Source organism: Panthera onca, chromosome B4 (assembly GCF_046562875.1).
Source record: "Panthera onca isolate mPanOnc1 chromosome B4, mPanOnc1 haplotype 2, whole genome shotgun sequence".
NCBI classification, from domain to species: domain Eukaryota; kingdom Metazoa; phylum Chordata; class Mammalia; order Carnivora; family Felidae; genus Panthera; species Panthera onca.
The window spans coordinates 112,418,374-112,435,755 of record NC_138345.1 but is presented as its reverse complement, the minus strand read 5'-3'; the positions used below and the strand labels follow the sequence as shown (position 1 = coordinate 112,435,755).

General features: G+C 40.4%; 1 protein-coding gene and 1 long non-coding RNA gene across 2 annotated transcripts; both read left to right on the top strand.

The window, feature by feature from the left end:
* Positions 1-1,584: 1,584 nt before the first annotated feature.
* Positions 1,585-17,112, top strand: LOC132693981 (uncharacterized). The gene is made up of 3 exons (XR_009617088.2): positions 1,585-2,055; positions 4,326-4,467; positions 16,818-17,112. It is a non-coding gene; the product is annotated as an uncharacterized LOC132693981 (long non-coding RNA).
* Positions 2,001-3,820, top strand: CCER1 (coiled-coil glutamate rich protein 1). Its single transcript, XM_060656798.3, has one exon. The coding sequence runs from the start codon at positions 2,426-2,428 to the stop codon at positions 3,668-3,670; it is 1,245 nt and encodes a 414-aa protein (XP_060512781.3). The 5' UTR covers positions 2,001-2,425; the 3' UTR covers positions 3,671-3,820.
* Positions 17,113-17,382: the final 270 nt, after the last annotated feature.

Genomic DNA, 17,382 nt, shown 5'->3' with positions numbered 1-17,382 from the left:
AAAAAATAAATCTGGGGTGTCACCATTCCAATTTGAATTAAGCAGAGTAAAGGGACAGTAACTGCCAAATGTCTGGGTCTACATCCAGAAAGGGACACTGGAGGCTAAATGTGTCAGCATTCTGCACTTTGAGTCAAGCAGGCTAGTCTCAGCAAACCACAGAGCAAACAAAATTGAATGAAGCCTGTGGAGCCTGCAGGTCCCACGGCAATGGCTGAAGTCCTGATCCAAGAATCCCCACACTGTTCTCCGTTTTCAACCAGGAAAGCCTACATGACCTCTGCAGGCTTCATGGCGCTTCCACCTTTTACTTTTTTGCCATTTACTGGGGGCTTGTATAGACTCAGGTTCCCAATGGGCAACGTTCCATTTTCCGCAATTCTACTCACCATAGGAAAGCAATAAAGGGATATACTCTGAGATGGTTTTTCTCTAGGATCAGGCCTCGGGGCATTTCCTTGATGTTTCTGAAAAGTGGAACAAGAAAAAGTCACAGGGCAAGGACACCTATTTGGGCATTACCCACAGGGTTACTAATCTTTACATACACTGAATCAACTTCTTTATCCTCAAGTAGTTAGTATGACAACAATGATAGTTAACAGCTACTGAGTGCTCATGGGGTACCTGCACTAGCTGTTTTAATGAAGTGCCCTATGTAATCATTAACACAACCCTATGGAATAGGTATTATAACTGTTTTCTGGGTATGGGTAAGGAATCTGAGGTTTACAGAGACTAATAATCGGTAAATTGAAATTCAAGCACATTTTTTAAATAGATTTCAAGTTTTTTAGCAGCTTAGGTTCACATTTGAATTGAGTGTAAGATCTCCCATATACAGAGATTTCCCATATACCCCCCTCCCCACTCATGCAGAGCCTCCCCCGTTACCAACATCCCTCACCAGAATGGTACTTTCCTTTCAACCGCTCAACCTACAGTGACACATCATCATCACCCAAAGTCCATAGTTCACATTAGGGTTCAGTCTTGATATTGCCCATTCTATGGATTTGGATGAATGCATAATGACATACATCCACCCTTATAGCATCACTCAGAGTATATTCATGATAATTTAAATCAAAATATTTTCAATGTAATGTTATAAACGCTCCCAACGAATGGGTTTTCTGGTACAGATAGAGGGACATATGAAAAGACATAACTGGCATATTTGTGTTCTCACGAATATACATCCTGGTACTATTTATTTAATCAGTGGACATTCACGTGCTATGATACAATTAGCACAGTGCTTTCCTATAGGATTTCACAAGTCCTATTTAAGGAGGGTGGGCAGTAGAGGAGAGTCACGTGGTTAAGCATGTGGGTTCTGTGGCCAGACAAACCTAGGTTTCAATACGAGCCCCGAAGCGCTTAATCCCCTTGGTAAAATAACCTCTCAATTTCCTACTCTGTGAGGTGTGATAACAATGCCTACCTCACAGGGGAGGTGTGAGGGCTACGTGCGGTGAGCCCACGCTTGCTGCAGGCACACGCAATAAATGTTCGTGGTAGTGTTTTCCCACATGACGCACTATAACTCTCAAGAGTTAGAAGAGTGTGCACAGGCCATAAAGGAAGGAGTGGGGCCCAGTTTTCTGACTCTAGGCACTTTCCCTTTATCCCCTTATCCTCCAAAGGTATAGGATATAAGTTTTCCAATGTACAAGCCCCCACCCCCCTACCCCCCTTCCAAGAGGTTCAGCCAACGGTCCAGCTTCCATATGCTCGCACGTCCAGGGGGTACAAAGGTATCAAATATTATCAGAGTTGAGCACAACCCCAGCCTAGGGCCCTCTTTCCCTCCTTCAAAAACTGCGTCACAAGCCCTCTGCGAACCTTCACAGGGCACCTCGTTCCACCCGGAATCCCCCTCCACCACAAGGGGAACGACCTCGGCCCCAATTGGCTATCACCCTGGGCAACCAAGGACGCGGTGGGCACGCGGCGGCTCCGGCCGGTATTTAAAGGCTGCCTCTGCCCTCGGCCCCTCAGTCCCACCAGGACTGCGACGGTGAAGCACCTGGGTTGGGAGTGAGCTGCAAGGTAACGCGCAACCCTTGCCTCCCCGGTTCCCAGCCTGCGCCTCTGCCGAGGCGGGTGTGTGTGGGACCCGGGAGCGGGTCTCGCTGTGCGTCGCCCACCAACACCTTCCTCCCCCACCATCCTTACCCAGCCCCAGTCCCGCCCAACCCACCTGGGCAAGACAACTCGGGTGCGAAGAGATTACGAAGGAAGAGCGATCAAGCAAGCGGAGAAGAGGGAGAGGAGGAGTCCTCTTGGAGAGAAAGGCGTGATCCCAGGAGCAGGCACGTGGTGCTGAGCGGACTAACGAGGCTCTTCAGCTCTTCGGATCTGGCCAAACTTGACCGCTACCCGGACGCTTCCATTTAGACCTCCCGGAGCTCCCTGAACGATGACCCAGACTCTCCACAAAAGGGAGGACCCTCTGAACCTGGGCGGCGGCTGGGCATCCTCGGCCCCGTTAGGTACCTGGTCTTCCTGGCACCGAAGGCGCAGGGGCGCTCCAATAAACAAGCGGCGCTACCGCTCTGGTCCCAAGTCTGAGTATGAGCCCCCCAGGAAGCAACAGCACGGTCCGGGCCCCTGGTTCCAACCACCCCGACGGCCCCACTGGGAGGTGTACTCTAACTGGGGGCGCTGGGGAGGGCCCTGGCGCCCACCTCCAGAGGGATGCTGGAGGCCTCCAGGCCGAGTGCAAGTGATCCGGGTGTACGGGCTGCAGCCGCTCTGCCTCTGCTGCTGCTCCTGCTGGTGCGGGCCCTGGAGCCCGCGCTGGGCCAGGCCCCCGGGCAGGAAGAAGCGCTGGGGCCGCAGGGGCCGCGGCCTGCGCCGCCACCCTCGCCGCTCCTTCCCCAGGAGCCCGCCCGTGGATCTGAGCACGCTGCTCCGGCCGGTCAACCTGTACGGGTGGCGGGCGCCCGGCATGCGGGCGCCGCGGAACACCACCCAGTTCATCATGAATCAGATCTACGAGGACATGCGGCAGCAGGAGAAGCTGGAGCGCCAGCAGGAGGCGCTGCGGGCGCAGCAGGCCCAGGCGCGCGGCCCGGCCTCCCCCGAGGGCCCCTCCTGGAACGACGCGCCCCCCAGCGGCGGCGAAGAAGCCGCGGAGCTGCGGGAAACTTTGTACAGCTTTGCGCAGAACCCGCCTCTGGTCTTCCCTCCGGACCAGTCTCCGACAGCACAGCTGGGGGAGGAGGAGGAGGACGACGAGGAGAAAAATGAGGAGTATGATGAGGAGGAGTGTGACGGGAAGGAAGAGGAGAGCGAGGAGGAGGAAGAGGAGGAGGAGGAGGAGGAGGAGGAGGCAGAGGCCGAAGACGAAGAGGAGGTCCAAGAGGCGGACTGTGTGGATGAGGGGGAGGAGGAAGAGGAAGAGGAGGAGGAGGAAGAAGAGGAGGAGGAAGAGGCAGAAGAGGAAGAAGACGAGGAAATAGAAGAGGAGGAGGAAGGGGTGGAAGGGGAGGAGCAGAGGGAGGAAGAGAATCACTTACCTCTGGAAATGCCTTTATCGTTCCTAGTGGGCGCTGAGGAAGAGAGAGAGAACTTTATAAACTGTACTTATTTAAGCCCCACGCAGGTAATTCCCAAAATGCCGCAGGAAGCTCTCTTCATGTTAGACGACATTAACTGTTAGACATCAGGAAAGGGATTGAGAATGAGATGGAACTGATTTGAGGCTAAACTGCATTAGTAACTTATTAAAACCTAATTTAAAAAGTGGTTTCCATTAATAAACATATCTATGTAAAGCCCTCCTTTGACCATTATAAAACATTTAAAAATTGGTGTGTTTGTGTATGACTCTGGGTGGGGGAGGGGAGCTTTCAAATATAATTTAATTGGAAATGATTAAAGGCCAAATATTTTATTACTGCAGTTTGAATAGTTTCTTTTGGTGTTTTCCTTTCTAGACACTGGAGGTTTCTTTCTTTCTTTCTTTCTTTCTTTCTTTCTTTCTTTCTTTTTCTTTCTTTCTTTCTTTCTTTCTTTTTTCTTAATTCTGGCAATGCTGAAAGGTTTTTTTTTTTAACAAATTTATTCAACTGTCTACTTAATAAACTTGGAATCAACGGATATTTTGGCTGTTACATGTTTAAGAAGCACATGCCATGGCTAGTGAACGTCTATCAGTGCTCTTAATACTGAAACCATTTAAAAATGTCTGTATTTCAAAAAATATTTTTCCTTGTAGATTCTCCACCTTCAGAGTTCATTTTTGAGGGTTGTATTTTGATGACCCCATTTGCAGTGTCTTGTGGCATCGCTCATTTATATTCCTTGTTCCACAGCGCTATGGATCTTCCTCAGAAGAACATGGAGTTGCTTCTGTGGAACTGGTTATCTGCCATGGCCTCAACAATCCATAAATCCATGCATGGAGAGGATTCCCCATGGTCAGAAGTCAACTTGTACATCTAGTTAAAATCCAAGGTAACGGCCAGCAATGGAACATAGCTTAGGTTTTGAAGCCTTGTTCCTGGATATATTCCTTGTCATAAGTTCACAGGAACCAGAAAAAATTGTTTTTGCACAATGGATTTTTTTTAAAGGATTATTGGCCTATTGGGGGTGGAATGTTTTATTTCTTTCCCAGTTTGTCTTCCTTACAAAGGACAGGAAAACAAAGATGAGTAAGTGCAAGCCTACATGAGCTAGTTTTTTAAGGTCTAAGCAATTACCTGGAGAGAATGCATTATTCAGAGTAATAGCTTTTATTCAAACATTTTTAGGAAGTAGTAACACATTTCCTTCTGGGCACTTAATTCCAATAACTTAATAAAAGGTTCCACCGATGGCATATTCCAGAATATCCCTAGATGAAGAATTTGAACCTGCTTTCTCGAAAATGACATTTTTTTTTACAAACTATACCTCCAGTTTGAACCACAATTTAGTATTTATTTGATGAAGAGAAGACTGTATGGTGGTATCTTACATGGATGTTGAATTTTACTCATATCCCAGCATACATAGCTTTGGGGGGGATAAGCTTAAGCTCTTGAAAAATAAAGTAATTGAAGTGTTAAATGATAGTCCTCGGCTTTTCACTTATTATTTAATGTCAGAAATCTATTCAGCAATACTTCAGCTGTCAACAGGATGAACAGAAGAAACGACACACTATAGGAATCTTAAAATGACAACCCTCCAAACTGTAGCAATGAATAACCAAACATTTAATAATACTCTAAAAAATCATTACTTTTCACAAGATACAGCTTCTGAGTGACCTATAAAGGAGTTTAAAAATAGCCAGCCAGCCATATTACTGTTACTATTCTAATATGTATTTGTAGGGGGAAATCAAGAGTTCTGCTCCTGATACTGACCCACAAATTCTTGCAAATCAAAGCTCATAGAATACTTTGTCCAAGACATTACAATATTCACTGGGTCATAAATACGTTCTCATTAAGGATTTAGGATTTCATTTCTTCATTATCACATCTGGACAATTATCAGTTTATTATTACAAAAGATTCTACTTTTACGTTAAAAAATTTAACACATAATTGGCTCCACAGGCACGCGGCATTTTTCGTTAGCCATTGTAAAGGATGTAAACCTCAAGAATTTCCTCCACTTCGCAAACTTTTGTTCAAAACACTCCTAGGGGCCAAGCAATGTAAATCCTGATAAGGATACAATGGTGAATAAACAAAATCAGTACTCTCGTGTTGCTTATGGTTTAGGAGAAAGGACACATTAAATGAGGAGTTAGACAAATTAGTCACTCTTCAAGCAATGCCAAGAAATGCATCACTAGCAAAGTATGTATCACAGGGGTTTCCAAGGGGATGTTTACTGTGGGCAGAGGGAACCATGAGTGTAAAGGCAGAGAGCTGGGAGGAGCCTGGTGCCTTTAAGGGACTGAGGACAGAAATACGAGAATGTCCCGAAGGAGCAGCCAATGAACAGTGACAGAGGTAGGCAGAAGCTATGTTATCTATTAATTTCTGTGCAACCCATATCTTCTGAAATAGACACCAGCAAAAATTAATGACGAAAATGATTAGTACCTGATGATTCTCTATGGGAACTCTTGTTTTATTAGCCAGGTTGTGATGGCCCCTTTTCTAATCCTAAAGGCTAATATGAAATAATTAAATCATGCTGGGAGGAAAGAGGGATAGTCCCCCCGCCCCCAGTATACCCCACCATTACATTTCTCAGACTTCTCCCCATTCACTCCCATGTAATGACAGGATCCTAGGGGTTGTTGCTTAGCATGCTTGGAGGACTGTAGTTCTCCATTCTCATGGAGAACCTCTACGCAGCTTGTTCAGTACAACTTGATGATTCAGTAATATCAGTAAGAACTCAGAATAAATCTAGTCTTTAGTTTTAGAGTTAAGTGTACACTCAAAGAAAATACAATTTTCCAAGTAAGTCTATCATTCTTAAAGTCATTTCAAACTCGATGCGTGAACACGGCGATAAAGAGGTGCCATTTAGTCAATTCTCTCAAGAGTGGAGGTATTATTTCCCTTGCCAATGATAAGAAAGATAACATTATAAATCGCAGATATGTTTAGAAGGCCTAGGCTTGATAAGAATCTTTGCTGTCTATTCGCAAGTGTTTTTAAATATAGAGATTCCGGTATTTTCCTTTCCTAGTGACTGACAGCATTTCTTGATTTATCTTCATTACTTCATCTCCAGAGTAACTCAAAGAGATTTTTTTTTCTGTGAAAATATTAGTCTTCTAAGGATGGTAAATACGTTTGACATTTAGAGATCAACTCTGAATTCTGAGTATGGTTTCATAAAATGTTTAACATCTGCTTATGAAAAAAGTAATTCCAACAGATTTAGTTCCATTACAATTAACACAAAAGGTGAAATAACCAGTTTCCTGATGGCCACACCAGACCTACAGAGTCTGGGAAGGAAATAATACAAATATCATCTCATAGGTGGTCTCAGGGCAAGGGAGTGAATAGGACTAAGAAAACAGCTTTAATTTTGATTTTAACAGCATAAGAAAATTATATATGCAGCTATGTTGTTCATATTTAGCTACATTTATATTAATGGAATAACAATAGAAAATTACTCAATATTCATGCTTCCAAATTCCTTTGGCCTTGGTTATCTGTGTATTTAAAGCAAAATCAGAATGTGGCTGCCTCTTACCTGTTTCAGGTACTATCGTTGTTCTGTATCCCTTTACTCTGTATTTGCATCTATTTACATTTAATCAGTTAATGGAACATGGCCAGACATCAAGGTCAGTTGAGGGAAGAGAAGAGTTTGGGCCTTTGTGTGTGGTCACTGCTGCCTAAGAGTGCCTAAGTAGCCACTTTCGTTGGGTCTGTTTCCTCAAAGGTACTTGTCATACTCCATTACTGCTCAAGTCTACTGTGGAGATCAAATAACCCAATATTTAAGAAGTACAGTGTAGACTGCATCACCATTAATTAGACGCTAACCTACATCTAATCATAAAAATCATGTCGATTTCTGAACATGAGATCAGTTTATGTTCATTAACTAGGCTCATGAAGTGTCATCTCACTGCAGTTCTGTTGGACTGAGATATCTAGATATTTTAGTTGTTATCACTAAACTGAGAATGAACGAATCTGCCCTTGAAATTCGGTTTTGGCTCCTGGTAAAATAGTGTGCAAATGTAGTGCTTTGGTGCCTTGCTATTGAAAGTGTAGTCCATGGACCACACAGCATTGGGTCCACCTGTGGTCTTGCTAGAACTATCGATGCCCAGCCTCCACCCAAACCTTTTGAGTTAGAGTCTGCTTTGTAGCACGATCTTTAAACGATATGCCTGCACAGTGAAGGCCTAGAAGCTTTGTGGTTGAGGGGTTTGTGCCATTGGAGAGTCCTCAAGGGAATTTAATGATCAAGGCTGCACTTTGTAGCTTCAAAACTTCTATTATTTACTACTGGTGTGACCTCAGGCATGTTACTGAAATTTTGGCTTCTCACTCTCCTCATCTGTAGTTATCTGCCTCACGGGATTAAATGAGATTATGAAGGTTAAATGGGTCAATACATACCAAACACTCAGAACAGTGATATCCAATATCTACTAGTTATAATACTAAGTATTTAATAAATGCACAGATGAGACCATCGACATATCCTGGGGTGTCTAAAAGTCACTTGTTAGTAATCAGAGCAACTGTAAATGTAAAACCCCACAAGGTAAGTAACAAAATGATTCACTAACTACCTTGTTTCCCCATGGATAATTGTAATCAGATACATACTTTGAGCTGTACTTACTGTTATGCAGGACTACGAAAATCAAATCTATATAGCTAGAAGTTTCTGTTCTTTATCATCTCCCCCTAATGCCAGGTCAGTGATGTTTCTTTCCTTCTTATGGCTGACATTAATACCCTAATGGCTAGTGCTAAGAACTACCCACCCCAGTCAGGATCATTCTTTTTTCATAGAGGCAATGTATCTTTTCAAAATCAAAACACATGCATAGTAATGCTTAAAGAAGAAGATTCTGTCTTATGCTACACCTAAGACAGTGAAAACTCCAATAAATATTAAATACCTGCTACAAGCCACCTATGTGGAAAACATACACTATTCAGAACAGAGATCTTAATACTTCAAAAAACATGTAAGCATATGCAAGATTTTTTTTTAAATTTTTTAATGTGTATTTATTTTTGAGAGACAGAGACAGAGGAGGGCAAGAGAGAGAGAGGGAGACACAGAATCTGAAACAGGCTCCAGGCTCTGAGCTGTCAGCACAGAGCTTGATGAAAGGCCCGAACTCACAAACCACGAGATCATGACCTGAGCCGAAGTCGGACACTTAACCAACTAAGCCACCCAGGTGCCCCAGCATATGCAAGATGCTTAAGATGTATTATCACACTGAAATACATAGCCACGCTGTGAACTAATGCTTTATTTTCCTTATACAGATGAAGGGCCTGAAATGCAAAGAAGCAAGATGTTTCAGGACTCATGTCCTCTGTTTGGAGTTTAAAGTTATAGGCCCACTGTATTATTGGAACATATCTCCCTATTGTCTTATTTAAGACACCTTGGGTAGGAACAAAATTTCCTTTAATAACCTTGACCTGAGTTCCAAGGAGAGTACAAAAGATTATATTGTCTTCGATGTGGGGTTGATAATAATGGCACCTAAGGAAGAGATACTAATATTCCTGTCTCTGTTATAATTCTTACTACTAGTTTAACAGCTTATGTAAGTCATATGATGACGATCACTGTTGGTTAATAATTTTATATATGTGTGTGTCAATATACACGTATTTGGTGGGAAAAAAACACCTCACTGAGAAAATTTAGTTTTAGTGACTGTATTGCTTCTCATCTGTAATTGAAATCAATGTTTTCATGATAGAAAAATATTCACAAAAATTGTAGGTAATTTTGTAGGTGTATTAAGATACTGGATATCATTCATAACACTGTAACATTATTGAAGGTTCTGTCTTATGTTACTCCTAAAGAGAAACTATTAATATTAGCATCTTCTGTAGTTTTCATGTGGCATTTGGACTTTTTTATAACGGTTGATACTTCTATTATCATGAAATATTTGAGTATTCTCTCCTGTGAAGAGATTTAAAAGTTTAGCACGTCACTTTTAGTAATTCAAGACCTTTTATTGATGTTAATTTAATTTACCGGTTCTGACAAAACTCACTATTAAATTAGACTTCGTACGACATTTACTATTAATAGCACTACCAAAAGCAAAATTATAATGCTGGTATCTATAATTGGATATTTTGTTGTTGTTGTAACTTCCTTTCAATTGTAACATTCCACTGAGCTGAGAGATAATATAAAATGACAAGCTGAGGTCAGGACTAAGTGGATGTACATCTTCCCACCCCCAGTGGATTTTCCAAAGTCAATGTTCATCTTTTATTTATTCTTTTAAAAAAAATAATGTTTTCCTTTTCTGAAAAAAATTTTGTGAATTCCACATTATTCCCTGCAATAAACCCATCACCTCAAGGTATATACCAGCGCAAATATTTAAATACAAAACGAAGCTAAATTAACTTACCTTTCTCTTACATACTCTCAACTTTGCTTTCAGACGCGGGACATATGCTCTGCAACTATTAATATATAGGTGCCACCTAGTGGCAAAGGTTGGACATTTAGATGTAAACTAATGATCATGGCGTTCCTGTTGTATTCACAGATGCATTTTTCTGGTACACATACTATATTAATACATAGAAAATGAACATTTTAAAGGTGCTGGCCCAAGGACTTGATTAAGATGTCTGTATCATTTATTTGAACGTGTTGCCAACTGTCTTGGTGTTTAACAACAGCATCTTTTTGACCTATGAAACTAAGCCATAAATATAAACTATCAAACTGTAAAAGAAAGAAGGAAAACAGACCCAAAAGATTCTCGGATTTCCATGGATTATTATTTTTATACTTCAATTTTATACTGATAATAAGTTTCTCTAAAGATATTACTATAATAAATCTATTTTGAATTCCTTTTGAGATTTACACCCCTAATTAATACAAGCAATGTATTTTTGACAGTATATTTGTTTTGACTTAAAACCAACAGCAGAGAAGACAATTAACAAATTTTGAATTTATTTTTCGATGCTTAAATTTTAACTCCCAGTTGCTAAAGTAAATAATGCTTAATACTTTAATCCTGAAAAATAAAACTATGTGCCCATTGGCCTAGTTTTATTTATTTTATTTTTATATTTTTTTTTCTAAAATTTAAGTTTTTATTTTAATTCCACTTCTCTGACATGCAGTGGTACATTATTTTGGCCTAGTTTTAAATGCAGGACTTGTGATCGTCAATTACCTCCTGGGACTTGAGCGTCATTTCATTTATTAATGATCACAGCCACTCCTTAGAGCACAACTTGTCAGGGAAAGAGACAACCCTGCTTATTTGTTTGTCTGGCATCCAGAGGATAATTAATATTTTTATTACTGTCCCATTTCCAGCTCTTTCCAGCTGCTTAACCACTTCTATTGGGAGCATAAGTCAGTGCTGAGGATTGGCTCTGCCTTAGCCTGAGAAGCAGTTTCCACGTATACAACTTTCTTAGTAACACTTGCATCAGTTGCTCCGAGCACCTCTGGAAAGAGCAGGTACTCAATTCACCGAGAATTCCATTATCCTTTGAAAATTATAGCTAGTTTTCTGTGGTTCTCCTCCGGCTAGAAAATCCCTCAGGGCAAGGAACTGATTTTCTATTTCAATACAGACTCTTACATATAAAAAGCCCTCAATAAATGTTTTTAATATTCTGAAAATATTTATTCTGAAAAAATGAAACGAAATGTATGAAACGAGCTGTGATCATTAGGTAGCTCTCATAGGGAAGCACAGTGACTTATTCATGATGAGTGTACTAAAACCACTTTCAGATGCACAACATCTCTCGCACCCTGAGCTCTGTGTTATACACTAGGCACATCCTTGTGGACAAAACAGATCTGTATAGGGACTGAACCACAAAGTCCTTTAATCACAAGGAAGCTCTTGACTCAGGCTTGCTAGGCCACAGAATCATGAATATGAGCCACCTAGATAATGCCCCCAGCAACGATCTTCCTCTTCAAGTGCACCTGAAAATACATTTTAAGTTCAATTATCATTCTACAATTTAAATAGGTTTGGAAATTTAAATACTTATTTTTTGCCACGTTTCAACTTAACATTGGCTGAGTCCCTACCCTGTTCCAGGACCTGTGCCCTGAGTATAGGTTTAGTTTCCCAGGGAGAAAGCTGAAGCTGACAGCTACTGAACAACTTACTCAAGGTCGCAAAGCTAACAAGTGACTGAAGTTGGAAGCCACACAGTCTGTTTCCTTGTATCGTTGCTCTACTCCATGAAATGGAGGGGAGTGTGATGAAATTTTAAATTCAGCTCAGATTAGTCAAGGACATAACTCAGAGTGGATATTCAAAGTCAAACTTCTGCAGTCATACTGCATATTGGAATACTGTCCTGGAAAAATGCTGAGTCTCAGTAATTGATGTCCAAAGGTTCTGTGATAAATTATTTATGGGAGGAGAAGTTTTTAAAGAGAGAAAAGAAACAGTGTGCAAAATTGTGCTAGAATCCTCACATCATTAGAGCCGTTTCCTGGCCCCTTTCCCCTTTCTTCTTAAGGTGAAAGTATAAAGCACGTTCTGATTGCAGAATTCTTCATTCTCTAAATTAGAAATCAGCTGTCACTAATGGAAGTGGGTGGAAATGGAAAATTGCTGGCTGCTGGCAGGGGAGGAGCCCAAGAGCTGCCACATGGCAGCCACGGTTAAGGAAAAATATAGAATACGGTGTAAAAAATACAGGCAGTAGCCAATATCAGGAGGTCAGTTGAAAGCTTTGGGTATAATGAAGTGTCCAAATGTAAGAGCTGAGTAAGTATCACCATAAGGAAAGCATCAGGAATGAGAGGAGGCAAGAATTTAAACAGGAAATGTGGATGAAATTAATAGAAAATACGGACTTGGGGCGCCTGGGTGGCTCAGTCATTTGGGCGTCCGACTTCGGCTCAGGTCATGATCTCACGGTCCGTGAGTTCGAGCCCCGTGTCGGGCTCTGTGCTGACAGCTCAGAGCCTGGAGGCTGCTTGGATTCTGTGTCTTCCTCTCTCTGACCACAGCCCCCATCTCGCTCGCGCTCTTCTCTCTGTCTCTCAAAAATAAACAAACATTTAAAAAAAAGAAAGAAAAGAAGGATTTAGCTAGGAATAATGCTGTGTAAGATGTTACAATTCCTCTGTCACTCATTACCATAAGACCCAGTCATAAATATGACAAGAGACAGGGAGTTTAAATTTTGGTGTACGTTAAAATTCTTTTTTCAAAATAGTTTCCACTGGTCAATGGTATGTTTATGATTTTTCTAGCTTAAGCTTCCTACCTTAAGCCTCACCACTCCTTTAAGACATTTTTTATTTATTTATGTATTTATAAACCATCTACTAGATTCTGCATTTATCAGGAGAGAGTTGACAATGAATAAGCCCAATGACTGTATTAGCATTGATTAGTTTGTCCAGTAATCAATTGATCAAACAATTGATTAGTTTGTCCTGCTTTGTAGCAAAGCTGTTGACTTGGAGGAAAAGAGAGTCCATAGAAGCAGAACAGCATTAAGATTTGAAGGGGATTAAGTGTGGTGATGCATTGGGGCACCTGGGTGGCTCAGTCGGTTGGGCATCTGATTTAGGCTCAAGGCATGATCTCACAGTCTGTGAGTTCAAGCCCTGCGTTGGGCTCTACACTGACAGCTCAGAGCCTGGAGCCTGCTTCAAATTCTGTCTCCCTCTCTCTTTGCCCCTCTTCCACTTGCCCTCTGTCTCTCTCTGAAAAATACAATACAATACAATACAATACAATAAATTTTTCCCAAAATGTGGCGATGCATTGCTGATAGAGGCTGGAGGGAGAAAGCTGATTGGTCTAGACTACATACACAAGACAGAATCACACATATTTTACTGAAATCCTTGAAGTCAAGTGTGTTTTGGAACACAGAAATTTTCAGCATTTAGGTTGTTCATCTTCCTTAACCATGGTTCTACAAAAACTATAGAACACTAAAGTTTAGACTCATAACAGCTACTTTGCAAATAGAAGAAAATCAGTGCTCACTGAATTTAATATATATTAGGTATGTTACATGTAAGCTGCCCAGTAATTTAAATAGTTTTCCTAGGCAATGATCAAGTGTCAAGTTTACCTATCCAGGTAGATTAATTTATGATTCATCTTGATGTACCTAAGAATCTTTTCTATTCCATTATCAAATATACTACCCGCTCCTAAAATTATATATATATGCAAATATATAAATATATATTATATGTAAATTCATACTATAATATGTATACTGTAATATGTATATAAGATATTATGTATATGTATATGTATACATATATAAACATATACGCATTTATAATTTCATATGACAAAATAGTTCCCTTTGGTATGCCATTATGCTTAGGCTAGTGATAATCTAAAAAAAGGATAGGAATGACTTATGTTTGTCTTTGCCTTACAAGTGTTAATCAGACCTTCTACAGATTACTTAATTAAGGGTTTTGTGTGTGGTGGGGAGGAGAGATACATTCAATAAACATACACTTAAAACAGACGGTAGGTCCAATTTGGGATGCCATTCATTCATTCACTCACCCATTGTGTTTTGTGTTCTTCCCAAATGTCAGGGACTACTCTAAGTGCTATAGATACAGTTAAGGGTTATATTCAAAATATTTAACCACTTGTACTATGGATATCAATTAATCAGAACAGACACTGACCAAATGGCACTCTAGGAATGACTGCATATAAAAAATAGTCTCTGCCTCCAGGGGGCTTAGCATTTATTGGGGAAGACTGATGAGTTAATAGGCAACAGATCTAACAAGGGTAAACACAGGACAATAAAACTTCTTCAAATAGTCTATGAAGTTGTTTTTTCCTTATTTATATTCTTACCTACTCCATAATTCTTGACACGTTGAAAATTGATAATCCAGAGGAATCCAATTAGCCAAAAATTGTTATCTTCAGAAGACAATTTAAAGTAAAATCATCTTTAGGGACTTTTTAAGAGAGTTAACTTTTGAAGTTGGCAGCTTCTTTTTTTTTTTTTTTAAACAGGATATAAATCTCTCATAGCTGCTAAATCATCCATTTAAACCTACCTTAAAGATCTGTTGCTTTCAAGGTCCCGTATTTGTTACATAGCATATTAAGATTACTGCATAGATCATATTTCATGTTAAATATGCTTTCAGAAATTGCCATGATTGAAAAACATCAGAAATTGAAACAAAGAAAATTATCCCATTTTTATTCGAATCAACCAACTAAATTACCTCCTGCCCTACTTGCTATGATTTGGAACCTAGTCATAAATGCTCAGAAACAAATGACTTTAAGGAATTTTGTTTGTTAATTTCTAAGACTTGAGATAGAAAATCCTTAGTATGTTAGCCTCTTAAACATTTTCAGGATATTAATTAAATTACTGATTATTTTTAAATTGAAGAATTTTCCCAAAATGTAAATTTTACCCCTGTAGTCAAATATCAGGATATCTATTTTCTAAAAATATTTCCGGATATGGACAAAAAAATTAGAAGTCAATCCCTAATGCATAAATAAAAGCTATATGAAGTTTTAATGTTACTTAGGAATACAAATAGATATATAAATTAATTAAATTATGCAAAAATACACCAGTAGACCCGCGACCTAATACGTTTCCTAGGTGGCCCACCTCATTCACTGAAATACCTGTTTTTCTTCTTACAGATGTCATACTTCTCTTATGCAGTCTCCGTGGTGCATTGCAGATGTTGCTTTGATTCATAATTTCCTCTAGGTGGCGATATTTTCAAAGAAGCCACGCCAGCACACCCACCTAATTAGAGAATTGAGCTATATCAGCACCCAGTATTTTTACACCTTACTCTAGCTACTATTTTAATCTCCACAAGACGAAAAACTACGATTTGGGACACCATAAGATTTTAAGTTATGTCTCCAAAATCTAACAAATTGAAGAGATGGGTATTATCCACTTTAAAATTCTAAATACATGTTTGAGAAAAGATGTTCCAAACACATTTGTTTGAATTAAGCTAAGATTTTGATTTGTTAACAGGTGACGGAAACATGTTACTCAGATTTTAGTTTCTGGACTGTCTATAACCTCTTTTCTAAAACCCTGACATTATTATTTAATGTGATGCTTCATTGATCTCTTTAGATTGGTACTTGTTTTTTTCCACACTATCCACAATTGCTCTTTTGTGGGTATTCCATTGATGAATGAGGAAAAGTTGGTAAATAGTGCTAATCCCACTTCCATTTTAGATCCTTCCATAATCTATCAAAAAGAGAATGAGACAGGGCGCCAGGGTGGCTCAGTTGGTTATGCATCTGACTTCAGCTCTGGTCATGATCTCGTGGTTTGTGAGTTTGAGCCCCGCTTTGGGCTCTGTGCTGACAGCTCAGAGCCTGGAGCCTGCTTCAGATTCTGTGTCTCCCTCTCTCTCTGCCCCTCCCCTGCTCACTCTCTGTCTCTCTGTCTCTCTCAAAACTAAATAAACGTTAAAAATTTTTTAAATTAAAAAAAAGAGAGAGAGAAAGAGACAATAACACAGAAAAGACTCCTTTGATGTAGATAAATGTATGAGGTGGAAAGTACTCTACAATTCAGAAAGATAGGACTTTTTCTTTCCTTTCCCACCTTCTTTGGGTAATAGATGTCTTTCGGGACCTTCATCCAGCCACACTTGCCATTTGTATATATAAATTTAGCTTTCTTCTGTTTTGGAACTTCACCTTTTGCTTCTGTTTGTGTTTAAAATTTTCAGAGCTCCACCCTAAGGCTTTAACCTTCCAGAGATGTGAGGCTCACAATGATGAAGCATGACTCCGGTGTCTCTCTCCTAAATGCTGTCACAGACTAATTTGTAGGATCCAGTAATCCTTAAAAAAAAAAAAAAAGAATATAGAATTAAAGTACCAATTAATATTTATATAGCTATTTGCAAGGCATTTTCACATTTTTGATATACTTTGATACTTTGAACAAACCTGGGTCATCAGAAAGCAAAAGTGATCACCATCCCCATTTTACAGATAAACCTCAAAGGAGTTAAGGTCTTTCTTTGGGGTTAAAATTGGTCACTGAAAACCCAGGCCCCAAAGCCTTTTGTTTTTCCTTTGTAAGCCCCGTAAGCTTTGGCTATGTCCAGCCATTTACGTAAGACTCAAATTCTGTCCCTAGTGCCTTCCTTTGGCCTGGACCTGACCCCACACACCATGAGCACACTGCTGTATTCAGCAAGAGGAGTTTCGATTTGAAGTGGTTTGTCTTGGAAGCTTCCGGGAGAGGATTTATTGAACCAACTTATGAGAACCTCCCAGCTTTCTGATTGGTGCCCTGAGCAATAAAGGTAAGCAGTGGGGTTCAGGATACTCACACTAAAACTTCTGCCGGCATTCCATTTGGATCCTTGACAAGGTAAGCTCCATCTCTCTCGCAATCTTCGCCTTGGCCACTGCCCAAAAGGCAAAGCCCATCATCCCCTGCGGTTTGTTTATCTATCTGCCCTCACCTAGAGTCCCCCTGATGTCCCCTCTCTCTCGTCCTGCCCTCCTTTGCCCTCCTTCTGTGATCTTCCTCTGCTACCTCTGGAAACCTCCAGTCAGGGCCAGTTACAGAAATTGTAGGGCTCAAGTGCAAATGTGAACGTAGGGCTCCTTGCATGAAAAGGCAGGGGAAGAAGCTCTTTCCTTTCCTCTGTGCTCTCTTTCTGAACCAGTCACAGTGGTTTTTAAAAAATCGTTCC

Excerpts from the sequence above, each read along its gene's own strand:
- CCER1 (XM_060656798.3), top strand. The coding sequence starts at position 2,426 with ATGACCCAGACTCTCCACAAAAGGGAGGACCCTCTGAACCTGGGCGGC.